The 17,765-nt window shown below is 40.3% G+C and overlaps 2 protein-coding genes across 2 annotated transcripts in view; one reads left to right on the top strand and one right to left on the bottom strand.

The window, feature by feature from the left end:
• The window catches only part of ankrd11 (ankyrin repeat domain 11), a 113,262-nt gene extending 108,082 nt beyond the window's left edge, over nt 1-5,180 (bottom strand). The window contains exon 1 of the mRNA XM_030719082.1: nt 4,766-5,180. The gene's annotated coding sequence lies outside the window, so the exon portion shown is untranslated. The remainder of the gene's footprint in view (nt 1-4,765) is intronic.
• Nucleotides 5,181-7,508: 2,328 nt separating this feature from the next.
• Nucleotides 7,509-17,536, top strand: spg7 (SPG7 matrix AAA peptidase subunit, paraplegin). Its single transcript, XM_030724797.1, has 17 exons — nt 7,509-7,978; nt 9,350-9,452; nt 9,527-9,616; nt 9,740-9,981; nt 10,106-10,245; nt 10,504-10,606; nt 10,727-10,852; nt 11,046-11,208; nt 12,228-12,401; nt 12,484-12,608; nt 12,816-12,918; nt 13,751-13,861; nt 13,954-14,069; nt 15,192-15,348; nt 15,829-15,992; nt 16,293-16,370; nt 16,517-17,536. Exons 1-17 carry the CDS (start codon nt 7,796-7,798, stop codon nt 16,721-16,723), a joined length of 2,385 nt encoding a protein of 794 aa, XP_030580657.1. The 5' UTR covers nt 7,509-7,795; the 3' UTR covers nt 16,724-17,536.
• The last annotated feature ends 229 nt before the right edge of the window (nt 17,537-17,765 follow it).

Genomic DNA, 17,765 nt, shown 5'->3' with positions numbered 1-17,765 from the left:
GCTACTGAATAGTCATTACTACTCAGGCATATTTTGAAGCATAAGGTCTACTGAGCAACTGCAGCAGTGCTTTCTTTTTAAGACGACCCTCTTGTTTAGCAACACATACACGTTTCTACTTTTACTTAGCTTGAGTGGTCTTAATAACTGAGCATAATTCATCATTCAGTGATTCTGACAGGTTATCACTGGACTTGCTCGCAATAATCATCTGATTGTGTGTCCTGTGCAACAGCTACCGTCAAACCACCCAAAAAGAGCAATCAAGTAGGCCCTGTTCCTTTTCCTTGCCATTTTGTTGTGTTTATGCCATAATGCGTTGTTGTTTGCCCTTATCCCAGCCTTTCAGTCATAAAAAGAAATATGCTAGCCCACCTATGAATGAGACAGAGAAGATCGAAGAGGAAAAACAGCACTGAGTAAGGTTTACAACAACACTTAGCAGCAGGCCGATGACTGTAAACCTCAGAGGCTGAGCAAGGCTGCATCGACACTAATCTCTGTCCAGACAAGTGTTTAAGCACAGTTTCAGATAATCTCTGTCTACATTAATGTGCCTGTGAACCCATAGCACATGATTAATCATATACACTGTGCATGTGTGCATGCTTTTATAAACCTCTGCTGAAGATAACACAGGAATATCAGGCAGTAATGGTGGCAGAATATATACTGGGTTTTTAAAGCGAGTAGGGATGCACCGATCTCCGGTCTCTCATTATGTTTGGTGTGACATTTGTTATTTTATCCTAAGTGCAATAAAATCGTCCCAACATGTATTCATCAACTCCTAATATTAATTCACTTCACCTGTCTCTCATTAACTCCACTCAACATGCAGCATGTGTCTCAGGAGGGGCATTCAAAGTTGTAAAAACCACAGTATGTAGGAGAATGACACACTGAGCTGAAATGAGTCCAGGACAAAGAAATTAGGTGAAGTTTTTTTTTTAATACATTTTTTGTCTGAGTATTTATTATTTTACTAATAAATACCAAATTGAAAAATGCATACTCTATTTGTTAAATTTTATTTTATAAAAAAGAGTGAACCAATGTTTGTGATGCTGTGTTAAACATAAGAAATTCATTACTAGTCTGTTTCCCACAATGAAGATTACAGATTATTTAACTCTTTAGATTGGCAGATGCACTAAACCAAGGTTTCAGTTTCATATTGGAAATTAAATGTGACAGCATTATTATTCATAGGGTAAAGTAACCAAACAAGATGGATAAAAATGACAAAATGTATGAGAATACTTAATATATAATAATTCCGTAACAAGAAAAAGCTGTTCTGGCTTTGCCACCCAAAGAACCAATCACATCCAAGCTGGAACATACATAAGCCAATTGAGTTGATGAACTGGCAGTTACACACAGTACAGAGTTACAAGTTTCAGCTATTTGGTGGAGGCCACATCTACTCATCGTAAAGATGTAACTGAGCATCTTTGTCACAGTTTCTTGGTTGACTAAATCTGTAACTAGAAGTATCAGAGCTTCTGCTCAAGTGTTGTAGTGAGATAAGCCAGAGACGCTGACTGAGGCACTGCACACACCAAACACAAGCACATCTTACCAGGGGAAAGAAAACAAAGGAAAAAAGCTTTTTAAAAGCTTTTTTTAGGGTACAGTCAAATCTGTTTAAGCAGTTTTCAATCTATACATTCAGTTTTTTTCCCAGGTGACTACTGAAATTAGAGCTCAAAATAACTGCCCAGACTTGTTCTGTCAGTCCAGAACAAAACAAATGCATGCAGATTTCAAACTAAAACTGGGTCCCAAAATGCCACAGTAATGAGGATGCTAGCAGCAAAAAAGCTACAAGTTCAATGGATTAGTGGGGATGGACATGTAGGCCAGATCATTTTGCACATTTGGGGAAAAAAAAAAAAAAAGACTATTACAGGACTCTTAAGACAGTTTTCAGACATGAGAGCTATTGTTGGATAGCAAAAAGAAGTGAGCCTGCCTGAATCTGGGCTTTAAGAGCTCATAACCTCTCAAAGCCCAGCAAAACTCCACTTCCTGTTGCAGTCAGATGGTATGTTTTGTTTCCTTGGTACCAATTTTAGAAAACAGAGGTAATGGGAACGGGAAGGGAAATACAATTCAAGAGATTAAAGTAGCACGGCAGTTATTGGCACGAATAACTTTGGACTCAAAATTCAAGTACAAATCAATTGATTTTGTTACAAGCGCTATCACTACACTGCTTAAGGCAACATTGGAGGAATATACAGTCAAAATGCTCAGAATTCTTACACCAATGTATGGTAATGTACTAGAGATTTGGACTGGGCAATATGGATGGATCACGTTATTTTTTTCCCCCCATATATCTAAGAATATAAATCAAATCACCATTTCTGTCAAGCTTCAAGGTTTTTAAGATTAAGTTTAAATATTATTTATTTTCTGTTAAAAAAGAACATGATATAGTATTTTCTATTTTATTTCATTTATTTATTTTATTTCATCCTTTTTCCCTGTGCTTGAGCTGCTGTAATGCGCAAATTTCCCCATCATGGGATCATTAAAGTTTTATATTATCTTACATATATTTTTGTAAAGGCAAAAGAAGTACAGTGTTGTCTCAATGAAATGGACAGGGAGGCTCACATGGATGAAATGTGCGACTTGCCACAAATCAGATGTGGTATCGAAGTTTGACATGGCTGTTCAGCTGTCTCTCTACACTCTATGTGTAGCTGGAAAAGTGCTGACTGAGCGAAACGTTCATGGCCAGGAAGTTGGTAATGAATTTACCTGAATCAACTGTGTTTACTGGCATCACGTCTTTTACAATAAAGCAGGTATTTGTGATATCACTGTCTCCAATTTTTGTCGTAAGGCATGGCATGGGAGAAAGAGTCTGGGACTGCATTGTGAGTACTCACTCTGAAGGATGGCACTGTTTGAGATGGTAAAAATGATTTGTGATGATACCTGGCTTTGTGGAAACATGCTCTCAACACAGTTTGCGGTTTCCTCTGACCCTTGTTTTCAACAGCGCCCTCATCGTTTGAGCCTCGGACTGTCTCTGGTGGGATACTGCGTTTAGTAACGCTGTCGCTTGAGTTTTCGTTAACATTTTGTCTTTTATCTCGCTCACAATCCCAACGTGCTGGTGTGTACGGCTGCAGTTGCCCAAACATTAGCACATGTGCTGCTGCTGGCTGCACCTCCTACGCTCTGTGCACCAACCTGACCTGGTGCGGCTGCAACTCTATTGCAGCCACACGACTGGTTCTGCACTGTCACTGGCCCTTCGTGTTGTCTGTTAAAACGTGGATGAAATGTCTCATATTTCTATCGAAGAAACGTTATTTCATGATATTTATTGTTTTATAGCTCAATCCTACTAGAGGTCATATTTGTTTACAATTCTGCTAAAGCACGAACTTTGTGTACAAATCCTGCACATCACAATCTTCGTGTAGAACTGAACAGTAATACCGACTGAACTGAGGCTTTAACTATAGCACAGACAAACAGAACCTACGCAAGCTCAAGGGAGACAGAGATATGCATCACTGCCTCTGCAGTGTAGTCAACATGAACGCCCCAACAAGCTTGAACGCACTCAGTATCTTGGTGTAAAACACCACCACCGGCACTGCAGTGTTTTCCTCAGCACTGGTACTGCACCAAAGTGGCAAGCTTCTCCTCCATATTCCATTTCCTCAAATCCAACCATGTGCCCCTCCTTCACAGTTTTTGAAAGAGAGAAAAAAAAAAAAAAGAACACACAACTGAACCAACACCATCAAATTAGACAGTTATCCATTCATACAGTTAGGCTCCAAACTGTATGCAAGCACTTGCTGATAAAATCCAGACAGCCTGTGGGCATTTCAAAGCATGCTTTAAACAGACCTACAATTCATAAACAAATCATCTTCGCTGGTTTCAGCTCTGACAACGTATTTCATGGCTTTGTTTACACACTAGCTTGAAACAAATCCATTTTTTTTTCAACCAGCAAACGTATACGCTTTAGAGATTTATGATGCTGTGTACACCTAACTGGAAAAGCAGGCAAACCAGTATTGAGTTAGGTCAACAGCCAAATGAGCAATGCTACTGTGCCATATGAAAATAGGTCAACATTTAGATGTTACTGGTGCACTCTCTTGAGTAATGCCATGTTAATTATTGTCTGGGATATAAAAGTGCCCCTCAGTGTTAATCATAAATATGCAATATAAGCCAATTATTACCCTAAAGCCTGCGGACAATTAAAATAAACCGCTTTTCTTGCAAAAACGTTTCAAAAACACATGCATATAGCTACTCTGTTAGCAATGCCACACGTGGGCATGAGGTATTAATGTTTGCAGTATTGCTGCCGACTGAGATATTTATATATAATTTTAACGTATCAACATCCCATCAGACATAATAAAATGATTCACCACAGATCAATGATTTTTTAGTTTTAAAAAAAAAGAAAAGAAAATCAGTTATCGCAATGTGTAACAAACAAAAAGGATTTTTTTTGTTGCAACTTTTGGGGGAAAGGAGACTACTAGTACTAAATCTCGTTAAAGCTGCCTCTGACAAGTAATTATTATTTCAAGGGAAAAACATAAATTAGACATAATATAATAATGAAACATTATTTCAGTCCTAGAAATAGTAAATGCATGAAGTATAAACCCGGGTTAATCGTGTGTGTGTGTGTGTGTGTGTGTGTGTGGGGGGGGGGGGGGGGGGGGGGTCAGTTTGTTGTTGTTGCCATGTTATGTGCACCTACCTCAGTGTGAATTCCCAGTTTCCACCAGTTACTGAATCTTTAACGTTTAGTCTATGCCGTGGTGCTTTCCGCCGATGCTGGATGGTCCCATTTGTCGCCGTCGGTTCACTCTACACTGGTCCGGAGACATCCGCATAAACTTGCGACGACCATCGCAGCTCATTCGAGTCGAGGCTAGCGCTAGCTTGTTAAAATCGTGCAGACCAATAAACAGACGTCCACAGAAAAAAAAAAAGACTAAAATATCCACGAGAATTCGTTTACAGCGTTGCTATTTCATCTTCTCCGAAAACTACGAACCTTTGATGGTCCATCTATGTCGCTTCAGGTTAGCTTGGGCAAAGGTATGCCATCAAAAGATGTTATTTTTGTTTCGCTTTAATCCTCTCCTCCAAACCATTCGAGCGCTTTTCGAGCGGCCTTAGCATTTAGTGTGAGGACGCTCGGCACGGAAACGAAGCGCAGATGAAACACGAGTTCGGATTGGCTCCGCTCCTGTAGGCGGATACCGTCGCCGCACACCGAGAAAGGGACGCCATTTTGGCTCCACGCACCACCCCATCCCCGCCTATGTACAGGCGTGAGTCATGCCCCAACATGGCTGACTACGAGTCACAGTTTCAAACGCACGAGACAACGCTCCATTATGTAGTTGGAGGACCAAGAAAAGGAAATGGAGTACGGGCACTCGGTGCACTCGATTTCTATCTCTGTGTAAAAAAAAAGAAGAAGAAGAAGAAAAAAAGGGATCGCCAGCTGGTCAGCTGGCACGCTACGTGTTTTTCATAAACTGGCGCGAGCCATTAAATTTATGATGAGACGTTATTGCGCAGGCGCACGTACACATGGAATCGCCAATTCCTGTGGACTAACCCCGATCTGGCAAATCTTTGTGTCTGCTTCAGCCAGCTACTGATAGGAATCGTAACCCCTGTTATAATTAAAAACCCACAGCTTCACATGGTTACCTACAGGACCCAGGTGTGAGTCCCCAAAGCCAGGTGTGTGCCTTTATGTACACAGTACATCAGCACTAACTTCAATAATTATAGTAATAGCTCTAAATTATTTCCTGTACATTTTATTGTGATCTGCACCTCAATAGGTGAGCTCCATCACATCTGCCAAGAAATGTTTATTTTGCCATGTCTTATGTAAAAGTCCAAACTCATTTACTTAAGTAAACGTATTTCAGCTGTGACTATTTAAAGCCAGTATTTGCCATAGTGATTTCTGTATTCTGTAGCCTACCTATCCTGACCTTTCTGATTCTATTGGTCTGGTAACCAAAAAAAATATTTTATGGTACCAAAAATAATTGTAGTTATGTCATCATTACTCAATGACATAATTTTCAGTGTTTAATAATGAATATTAATTAATATAAAAACATTAACAGCAGTTCTGGGCTGATAATAAGCCTACTAAAACTATTAGGGGTATTTAATAGAATGTTTTTTTTTTATTATTCGCAGGATGTGAGGAGATTGTCAAGAAAACGGAACGTACTGGTGAACAAATCTGACGTACCCGTGGTTGAAACGAAACGTGAAGGGATGATACGGAGGCTCCTATTGGCTGACAGGAAAAGTCCCCGCTCTTACTGGGTCACTTGTATGCCAGTCAAACTGGCCCGAACGCGTCGTTTTACATACAGTCTGCGTTTCCACAACATTGGTTTGATTACGGACAAAAGCTGCATGCTTTCTTCTTATCGAAGACTCAGCCAGCTGATGTAAGTGACTGCAGCTCCTTCACATAAAATTACCTGTTGGGTATTTTATATTTTTTGGTGCAGACTGGATCAAAACATATACGCCCCAGCCACATCTCAGACCACGTGACCAACATTGTCCCCCTTCATACGCGTTAATTTTGCTAAACCGAGCTGGACCGAGGTCTCCCGATTCAATCATCTTAGCCAGCAGCGCTCTCTGGTGGAGCACTGATATACCTTTGAGAATATATTTATATATTCTTCTATATAATTATTTTTATATACTGTTCTCTTTTAAGAACGAGTAAGAAAACTGTCTGTTATTTGCACTTTCAATAATTTAAAAAACTACACACTACTGTCACATAAAACATCAACTCTGCAGCTATAAATGCACATAAGCACTAAATACACTAAATAGGATTTATCGAAAACAATTATTGCACAAAAATAAAGGAGTAAATAGCTTTTAAAATTAAAGCAATTTAAACAAACAAACAGCAAAATGTTCAAAAGATTAAATAATTAAAACACACATAAAAAGGGGTGAAGTGAATAACAGAGGGTGGGATATATTAGGGAGGAAGTAAGCATATATCTAGGAAGTGAAATAAAACGAATAAAAGCTCTAAGTACATGTCAGTTGAATAAATACACAATAAATTTAAATAAATAAAACAAGTAAACAAAATTTTTATTAAAATCGAAATCGAATCGAAAGTTGAAAGTACATCAAAGGAAACATAAGCAATAAATAAGATGTAAACAGAGGCAGTCTATCACCCCCTGCACGAAACACTAACTATTTACAAACAATATTTGCTGCGCACACACATTTAGCGCTTTGAATCTTTGGAAAGTGGGTCTAATTTCGCAGCATTAAATGGGTGCTAAATCTATCTGAACTCTCTGTATAACTGATTGATTGCAGTTTGGGTGTTTATCGCAGTTTTGTCGGAAATCCTGCGCAAACATGTGCGCAGCTTGCAGGTCCTTAAATATCAACAAAGAAAGGTTAAAGTTCAGAGTTCGACTTCAGGGATGCGTATAACTGTATCATTCACTATTCAGCACATACTCAACACACTCTCTCTGATAATAATTAGTAAATGATGATAAAGTCAGATTTTTAGTAAATGCTTCGTGTGTGTTTTCCGTGCGGAAGTAGGTCGCTGCAGAGCGGACGCGTTTTCTCGGCTGTGCGGTTGAATAACAGAAGCTAGCTCTAAACCGAGCTTATGAAACCTCTGAGACAGGCATCCATGGCGTCACATTAGCGCCGTTAGCGCTCGCGTTGACTGCCGACAGCCGCTATGGCAGTTTTGTTATTGCAGCACAGTGCTGGCAGAGGTTCATTGTGGACGCTACTAAGGCGAAAATGTCACGTAATAGCGAAAAGGCCTTTATGCTGCGACGGTGCGCAAAATGTGCCGTCCAGGTGTGCTGACGTGAGGAACACACTTCTTAAGAATCAGCAGCAACAGAAACTTATACAGGTAAGAGTGAGGTAGCATTTTAGTTGGATGAGTTTTTTGTTTGTTTGTTTTAATCTTTACCTTCAATGTTTGCACTTACCTGCCACTTCATTAGGTACACCTGTTTACCTGCTTGTTTACGCAAATATTTAATCAGCCAATCACGTGGCAGCAAGTCAGTGCATTTACGCATGTAGACATGGTCGAGACGACCTGCTGAAGTTAAAATCGAGCATCAGAAAGGGAAAGAAAGGAGATTGAAGTCACTTTGAACATAGCGTGGTTGTTGGTAGCAAACAGGGAGTATTTCAGAAACTGGTGATCTGCTGGGATTTCTCCTGCACTGCCATCTCTAGGATTTACAGAGAATGGTCTGAAAAAGAGAAACTATCCAGTGAGCAGCAGTTCTCTGGGTGAAAAGGGCACGTTGATGTCAGAGGAGAATGGCCAGACTGCTTCGAGTAATGTAACTGAAATAATCACTCGTTACAACCAAGAAAAGCATCTCTGAGCATGCTGAACCTTGAAGCGGATGGGCTATAGCAGTGGAAGACTATACTGGATACCACCACTGTTAGACAAAATACATGAAACTGAGACTACATTTCACACAGGTTCATCAAAATTGGACATTACCCGGTTTGTTGACTTCTGCTGCAACATTCAGATGGTAGGATCAGAATTTGGCATAAACAACATGAAAGCATGGATCCATCTTGCCTTGTATCAACGATTCAGCCTGGTGGTGGTGGTGCTATGGTGTGGGGATTTTCTTGGCACACTTTGGGCCCCTTAGTACCATCGGAGCATTGTTAAAATGTACTGTGCTGAATCTATGCCGCAAAGAATTAAGGCAGTTCTGAAGGCAGTGAGTGTCTTTTTAGTGGAAGCCTTGACTGATTGGTCTTTTAGCACGCGATATATAACTTATTTTGCCCATCAAAACAGCGCTAATAGCTTTATAGCATTAACTGAGGTTAATTGATAATTAACAAACATAGCCACATGTCTAATTAAATTTCCTTTAAGATCATTTTTCCATGTCACTCTAACCTCATGTAAGAAACTTTTGATCTTTCTGCACTGTCAAACAGTGAAAACTGTTCTTGTAGCCCTTGTGCATTTCCTTTATATATATCTGGTATATTTTTATTATAATGATTTAACTCAGCAGGTATTACATATGATTGCTCTAATCACTTATAGTCTATTAATCTTTCTGAGTAAAGAGTTATTCTAGTGGAAGGGTCTTTAATTTGAGGTTAGATCATTATTTTCCTCAGGTTATAAATACATTTTTTTTGTGATTATGTTTTTAATGTAGTACACACTTTTAATTAAACTTTTATCCTAATTTTTCCCACTTTTTTTTCTCCCATATTCCCATTACAGAGTCTTCTTCAAAGACCTTTGGGTCCTGGCTTGGTGGGACTTAGAAAAGAGCTAATTAGGAATAACCTGCTCAGGAACCCTGTTGGTTTGGCAAATTTACTAGGTAAATATTCAGTTTACTTTAGTATGATTAAGGTTTTACTTATACCTGCTATAAATCAAACTGTTTGATTCCAGGGGCCACAAATTTCTTCAGTACATCTCAGTCTAAACAAAACAACAATAAAAAGAATGGGCCAAAGGGAAAGACTCCAGAGGAAGATGAAGGTAGGTGATGCATTTTTTTTTTTTTTAACTACATGGCACATGGCTGATGAATACCTGCACCACATCTGGTTTCTTTGTCACATCATTTTTTTTTTTTTTTTAATTCTCTGCCTCACTTTTCAGAGGAGAAGAAACGTCGTGAACAGGAGGATCAGATGTACCGGGAACGCCTGCGGACCCTCTTCATCATAGCGCTCATCATGAGTCTGCTGAACTCCATTAACACCAGTGGAGGTAACATCTCTTGGAACGACTTTGTGAACGAGATGCTGGCCAAGGGGGAGGTTTCTCGTGTACAGGTCGTTCCTGAGAGTGACATTGTGGAAATTTACCTTCATCCTGGAGCAGTCATCTTCGGAAGGCCTGTATGTTGTGCATGGTTTTCTGCACACACAGACACAGACACACACGCAGAGTTAACACACTTGAAGTATTGCAGCAGATGTGCGTGCTTAATTCTCATTTCCTGCCATATTTCATGCTTTGCAGAGGCTGGCGCTCATGTACAGAATGCAGGTTGCCAACATTGACAAATTCGAGGAGAAGCTGAGAGCTGCTGAGGAAGAGCTGAATATTGACACCAAGGACAGAATACCAGTGTCCTACAAACGCACTGGATTCTTTGGAAAGTAAGAACACAACCTTTTTGAGAGCAGAATTTAAAAGAAATCATGAGGTGCCTTCCTGAACTTTTAATGAAGTTCAGGAAGGCTTCATTAAAAGTTGCTAAAATCATACAAGAGCAGATGCAACAGCAAAAACAACATTATGGGCTATTTTGTTGGATTTCTTTTCTCCTTAGTACAGAATCAACAAAACTCTAGTTTTGTTGCACTTTGATGTAAAAACAGACATTTTTAAGACAGTTTTTTTCCCTCTCTTTTCAGTGCAGTTTATGCTCTGGGCATGGCTGCAGTTGGTGTGGCGATTCTCTGGTACATCTTTCGACTAGCTGGCATGGGTGGCAGAGATGGCGGCTTCAGCGCTTTTGTAAGTGAAATACATTTAAGTAAATTGCCGTGTGTGCGTTTTTTGTTTGTTTTTTTTAATTATGATGATGATGATGATGATGTTCTGTGGACTGTCTGCAAATTGCAACATGCCTAACAGAATCAGCTGAAGATGGCCAAGTTCACTATTGTGGATGGGAAATCGGGTAAAGGTGTGAGTTTCAAAGATGTGGCAGGCATGCATGAGGCTAAGATGGAAGTAAAGGAATTTGTTGACTACCTCAAGGTAAGAAACCATACTCCAAAGTTAAAGTATGCTCATTTTGTATATGTGAAGCACATGCTAAATAATTAAGACTTCAGAAATCTACCGATAAAGTGACTTTAATAGTTTAGTTCAGCCTTTATCAGCAGAATACTCAAAACCTTCCCCCATAATGCAGCCTAATACTCATGGCACTGGTGTTACCTTTTGACAGAATCCCAAACGGTACCTCCAGCTTGGTGCCAAGGTTCCCAAGGGTGCATTGCTTCTTGGGCCTCCGGGATGTGGGAAGACCCTGCTGGCTAAGGCTGTAGCTACGGAAGCCCAAGTACCCTTTCTGGCTATGGCTGGGTCTGAGTTTGTGGAGGTCATTGGAGGTATATACAAACAGCACGAGCTATTACTTACTTAATGGCATGTAGGTAGACAACATACTGTACATCAACATGATCCCAGTATTCAGTTTGAGAGTAGATATTGTTGTTTATGATCTTATTGTGATATAGTGCCGGGTTTTACTGTAGTGAAATGTATTGAACTTGCAAGAGTGTGTAAGAGAAAATGCCCTTAAGTTTAAATACCTGGGGTCAGCCATCCAAAGCAACAGACAGTGCACAAGAGAGGGGAAGAAGAGAGCGCAGGCAGGGTGGAGTGGGTGGAGACAAGTGTCAGAGGTGATTTGTGACAGGATTGCAACAAGAGTGAAAGGGAAGGTTTACAAGATGTTAGTGAGGCCTGCTATGATGTATGGTTTGAAGACGGTGACACTGACAAAAAGACAGGAGGCTGAGCTGGAGGTGACAGAGTTGAAGATGCTCAGATTTTCACTGGTAGTGACCAGAATGGACAAGATTAGAAATGAGTACATCAGAGGGACAGCTCAGGTTGAACGGTTTGGAGACAAAGTTAGAGAGGCAAGGCTGAGTTGGTTTGGACATGTGCAGAGGAGGGAAAGTGGATATATCGGAAAAAGGAAGCTGCCAGGCTGGAGGAAAAGAGGGAGACCACAGAAAAGATTCATGGATGTAGTTGGGGGAGGACGTGCAGAGGGTTGACAGACAGAGGAGGATGCTAGGGATAGGGTGAGATGGAGGTGGAAGATTCACTGTGGCAACCCCTGAAGGAGGAGTCGAAAGAAGAAAAGAAATAAGAGAAAATTTTGAGAATACTCATTAGAGTTGTCACAGTTTTGATGGGTGTAAATGCTATGTTTTTGTTTTGTTTTTTTACTTCTTGGTTTAAAAAATAGATAGGGATATTTAATTTTAGGCTTCATCACTCGGGCTTATTTGTCAGGCTTACTGTTTTAAGAAGTTTCATTTCTGAGGACTCATTTCCTGCTGTATGCTGCTCCTTAGTTTTGATGTGACACACAGTATGACCTGTTTGTTTGCAGGCCTGGGCGCCGCTCGTGTCAGGAGTCTATTCAAGGAGGCTCGCACTCGAGCACCCTGCATCGTCTACATCGACGAGATCGACGCCGTGGGAAAGAAGCGCTCCACAAACATGTCAGGATTCTCCAATACTGAGGAGGAGCAGACTCTCAACCAGCTGCTGGTAGAAATGGATGGTGAGTAAAGAACGGGCTTTCAGAGCAGTCTGTTCACTCGTCAGACAGAATAATCAAACTTTGATCTCCTCTTCTTTTGCAGGTATGGGAACAACGGATCATGTCATTGTCCTTGCTTCCACTAACAGAGCAGATATTTTGGATAATGCTCTCATGAGGCCAGGCAGACTGGACAGACACATCTTTATAGATCTGCCAACACTGCAGGTACTCTTGAGCACAGTTAATGAAATTAATGAAACTGTGATGCAGTCTCTCTGCTATAATTGTTTCTTATTGGTCTCAAATCATAATGATGATAATCCCTGCAAATGGGTGTCCTTGTCATATGTTGTTGAGCATATGATAAGAACTTCACCTTGCTACTGTGCAGGAGGTTTGGATGAGTTGTGTTTAATTTTGATTGTCTTCCAGGAGAGAAGAGAGATCTTTGAGCAGCATCTGAAGATCTTGAAGCTGACTCAGCCAGCGAATTTCTACTCCCTGCGTCTGGCTGAGCTCACCCCAGGCTTCAGTGGTACGTGCACATTTATGGTTACGTACATATTTATGGTGCTTATTACGTGTGGGATCAAGCACTGGTACCAAATGCCTCTTCTCCACTAGTATCTACTTGGCTCGACTGTGCTCCAATTTACTCCACTCGGTATCACTTGTTTTTGATTACAATTGAGTACCACCTCGGCAAGGTGGCACTACCATCTTGTAAACCTTCCCTTTCACTCTGTGATGTCAATTGTATGCAATACAAACACAAACGGTCGCACCATCTGGCTCCCTCTGGATTCTGTCATCAGCCACCAAGCACAGAAATGTCTGCAACATCTGTTAGTATGCAGCCATTTCCCTCGTTGCCGGGTTTCTAAAACAGCGGGTTTGAGTCCTGTGAAGGAGTCACTCTCATGGCTCATCTAGTAACATCACTTTCTGGCCAATCAGTGGCATGCTGTCTGTTGACATCACATTTTCAGCTCGACTCATTCTGTTCGGAACCCCGACTGAGTAGGTACTAAAAAAGTACCTGGTACCAGGTACTGCCACTTAATGGAAAACCCTAAAAACTGATTCTAGTCGATTGTAATCATATGCCTCTGAGCTTATACAGTTACTCAGAGATATCAGATATCGGTTGCATTGATGCTGAACAATAAATCAGAAGTCAATAAAAGAGTCAGTATCGGTTTAGTAAGTAGACTCCTTAATTTACGTTGGTATCCTTTAAATCTGTGAACATCTTTGGTCATAATAAAGTTTTGGCCTACCTGCCCCCATGAGTAAACATAAGTACTAAATCAGTAAATATAAAATGTCAAAAATGTCATCTTTGACATCTCATTTTGCCTCTGCAGGCGCAGATATTGCTAATATTTGTAATGAAGCTGCTCTGCATGCTGCCAGAGAAGGGTACAAGTCCATCGATACCTTTAACTTTGAGTATGCAGTGGAGAGAGTTATAGCAGGTACAGTAATGCACACACTATGTTCTGGGAAATAAATATTACTCGTGTCTCACTGGCAAAAACCTGACAAATGCGTGCATGTGTGTCATCAGGAAGTGTAAAGAAGAGTAAGATCCTGTCTAAAGAGGAGCAGAGGGTAATTGCTTTCCATGAGTCTGGACATGCGTTGGTGGGATGGCTCCTTGAGCATACAGAGGCAGTCATGAAGGTACTTGAAATGTGGCGTGTTTTGTGCAAGTGCACCTTTCAGGATGTAATTGTCATGTTTAGCTTTAATCAGGTAAGCCCTAAAGCTTTTACACATTCCACAGTGTGTGTTGAGAGTAAGATTTTCAGAGGAGCACTCTTTCACCACTTCACGACTCATGAATGTTTTGCCAATTTATACAGATGCCAAGATTATTCATTATCTCAATTAATCCTGGGTCTCTCATCCATCTCTACTTCTCTGCCTCTTATACCATTTGCTCTGTTAGACTTTCATGACAAGCCCGAATGGATTTGCTGCATGTGCCACCAACAAGCACAGCCTCAGTTCATTTCTTAAAAAGTAGAAATTATTAAGCCAAAACTATGAACAAGGACCATGGATGTTATATTGTTGATCCAGAAAAGCATATGTAGCCTGTACAGGAAAGTAAAGGGCTAACTGGATAGTTAGCAGGTTTTTGGGCCAATGATTAGGTGGTGTGAACATGCAAGTGAATGAATAGAGCCACAGGTAGCAAATACATTGAATTGTATTGAACAGTTGCAAAAATAACAGGGCAATATTAATTGTGCACAATACCAGATAAGAACAAACAAAAACAAAAATATAGTGTCTTTTATTCTTTGAGCTCAGATTGTGTTTAGTTTTGCCGGCTTTCATCAGTTAAGTCAAATCCGAGTTTCTCTGTGTTCAGGAAGCAGTGTTTATGTTGGGGTGGCACGGCAGTTATCCTACCGCACAGATGAGAGTTTGCGGGGGGGGACAATCTGTTCTCAGTGGTGGCTTGCCATCCTCCTCATCAAGGAGAGATCCACAGGATCCAGTTCCAGCACACTCAAAAAAACCCAAAAAAACCCTAGAGTTCTTTTTATTGCTCGACATATGGCCGTATTACAGTAACTCAAGTGCTTTTAACTTAATTTTTACTTAAAACATTTCTACTTTACAGTTTTAAAATCATGGTTGCAAATCCATTTAAACTTGTTTATTTTAGATGCACTAATTTAATATTAAAAACATGAACTTATCATGAACCAGTATTTTTCGTAGTGCACCTTTAATTCGTTGGCGTATCACCATTTCAAAACCTAGATAACTGACATATGTGATGTGGTTCAGGTGTCCATTGCCCCACGCACAAACGCAGCTCTAGGATTTGCCCAGATCTTACCCCGTGACCAGTACCTGTTCACCAAGGAGCAGCTGTTTGAGCGGATGTGCATGGCTCTGGGAGGAAGAGCTGCTGAGGCAATCACCTTTAACAAGGTTACTACAGGTACCATCTACTCTACACACAAATCAGCTGCAGTGTTAAAACCACCTTCATTATATTGTCATGGTTCCCTTTGTGACACCAAACCAGCTCTGGGGGGTGCTGTTGTTGATATAGGTGCTTAGTATGATTAGTCTGCAACATTGTTTAGATGGGTGATGTGTGTCAAAATAGCACCCAGAACAAAGCCAGGATCCAAGCCAGGTCACCCAGCAGAATATTACATTATCATGACTGATGTTATCCACCTCACTGAACATCTTAATGGCTTCTATTCACTGTAATCACAGCCTAGCAGTGAACATTTCTTACTTCTCGTACTGATTGCTTGAAATACATTTTCTCATATCAGTTGAATATTTAAAATTTTGCTGGACAGCCAAAGAAAAATTTTCCCTTGTAAGTTTGGTTAAACATAAATGGTGTGGGAGAGGGGATTAAATTAAAAGTACAGCATTAGGCATTTTTTTTTTCTGTCTTCAGGAGCTCAAGATGACTTGCGCAAGGTGACACGTGTGGCCTACTCCATGGTGAAGCAGTACGGCATGTGTGACAGTGTCGGGCAGGTCTCGTTCCCAGAAACAGAGGAGCAAGGTGCCATTGGGCGCCGTCCTTTCAGCCAGGGCTTGCAGCAGCAGATGGACCATGTGGGTTCTAAAATTGGATTAGTCCTCTGTTCTCAGATTAACACGCTGTGAATGTTGAAGTAATAAGCTTTGGTCATTATCCTAAAGTATTGATTTTTAGCTCTTGCAGCTGTTAGGAGTACATGTATGTATGGGACATTTCCAGATAAGTTTGGATTTTGTGTTACTGGCGTCAAGTTAAAAATATGTCTGTTTTAGCATTTAATATGTTGTTTGTATGAATTTTTTTCCATTCAAATATAAACCAAATCTTTGTGTTTTGCTTTAAAAACAAAACGCTAAATTTTTCTGTGTTTTCAGGAAGCTAAGATGTTGATAGCCCGTGCATACAGACGAACAGAGAAGCTGCTCCTGGACAACAGAGACAAACTGACACTGGTCAGTTTTTGTTTTTATTTTTGTTTTTTTTGTGTGTATTTAAACACAAAATTCATGCATTTTAATCATATGTTTTTTTTTTTTCCTCTCAGTAAGCACAGCACTTCTGTATTGCTTTAAAAAACTAGTTGGGTCTGTCTTTCCAGTTGGCCAACGCACTGCTGGAGCGCGAAGTGGTCAACTACGATGACATCGAAGCCTTGCTGGGTCCACCACCCCACGGGCCCAAGAAGATGATCCTTCCACAGAGCTGGGTGGAGGCTGAGAGGGACAAACAAGACACAGGAGAGGACGAACCTCAGCCGCCTCCCCGCAAACAGACTGAAGAGGACATAAACCCTCAGCTAGCCTGATCTTAGAACATACAGTGTATTTATTCCCTTCTTTAGTGCTTTATAATTCTGACAGTGAAATGAAAGTTTCTAAAACTCTACAATCCATGCACACGTTTGTGGAAATGAACATTTGCACTTGTTTCCACTTAGCTGACCATTTTAGCTAATATGTGTGATAATCTGCAACTTTGAGAATGAATATTTTTGGAGGAATTCTGTAATTTCTCTCGTGTTTGTTCTGGAGACATACTGTTATGAAATGTTAGCAATAAAAGCAGGTGTGTTTAAGCGGGACGTCTCTGACAAACATAAATCACAGGCAGTCTAGAAAAGGCCCCCGAACAGCAGTTAGCTGTTGGGATGTTCTGTGCCTCAGACCATCCCAACATGTATCCTATTATCTCTAACAGATGTGATCATTTTTATAAAAATATATGGCACCATTATACAGGTTTAGGCTTCAGATATTTCTTTGCAGAATTTCTGCGATTTCACATCAGCAAATGACAGCAAAGGAACTGCTCGGGCATCTGTAACTTCAGTTATTCTTTGCTGAAAATTATTTTTTTGTTTAATGTTAAGCCACATGCACAAAATGTATTGGCATGAATTCATGTGATTGGCTTTTAAAAAATAGAAACACATCAAAGTGTGGGTTATTGTGCAGTGAATCGCAGTAAGGAGTTACTGTTCTGAGGAAGCTACACTCTGCATTTTGTAAAAAGTGTATGTCGTGGTGGGGGGGGTTAGGAGGTGTTTTCTTTGAGAAACTGTTAGGGACTGTGCATTGGTTTTACTGCTAGAGGTGGATATAAAGTCCCAAAGAATGGTTTTGCCAAATATTTAAATAAAGTTTTGTTTAAATAATGTGTGTTGCGCTTTATGCAGCATCTGATTTTATTAGTCTGTATGAATGGCGATTAAATGTAGCCTGTGAAGAGGGTCTCATTTTATAAGAAACCATAAACACACTAAAAAGATTCTGATTTATTCATTAGACACAGGTAGAATCTAATTCAATCAGCATATGCTGTGTATATATATATTAAAAAAAAGAAAT

This window comes from Archocentrus centrarchus, chromosome 3 (assembly GCF_007364275.1).
Source record: "Archocentrus centrarchus isolate MPI-CPG fArcCen1 chromosome 3, fArcCen1, whole genome shotgun sequence".
In the NCBI taxonomy this organism is placed as follows: domain Eukaryota; kingdom Metazoa; phylum Chordata; class Actinopteri; order Cichliformes; family Cichlidae; genus Archocentrus; species Archocentrus centrarchus.
Note: the sequence above shows the minus strand (reverse complement) of the source record. Positions and strands in the feature narration are given on the sequence as shown.

Bases quoted from the DNA above. Each gene is read 5' to 3' on its own strand.
- spg7 (XM_030724797.1), top strand. From the start codon at position 7,796: ATGGCAGTTTTGTTATTGCAGCACAGTGCTGGCAGAGGTTCATTGTGG. The intron at 9,982-10,105 runs GTATGTTGTGCA...CATGCTTTGCAG, and splicing joins CAGTCATCTTCGGAAGGCCT to AGGCTGGCGCTCATGTACAG. The intron at 10,853-11,045 runs GTAAGAAACCAT...ACCTTTTGACAG, and splicing joins AATTTGTTGACTACCTCAAG to AATCCCAAACGGTACCTCCA.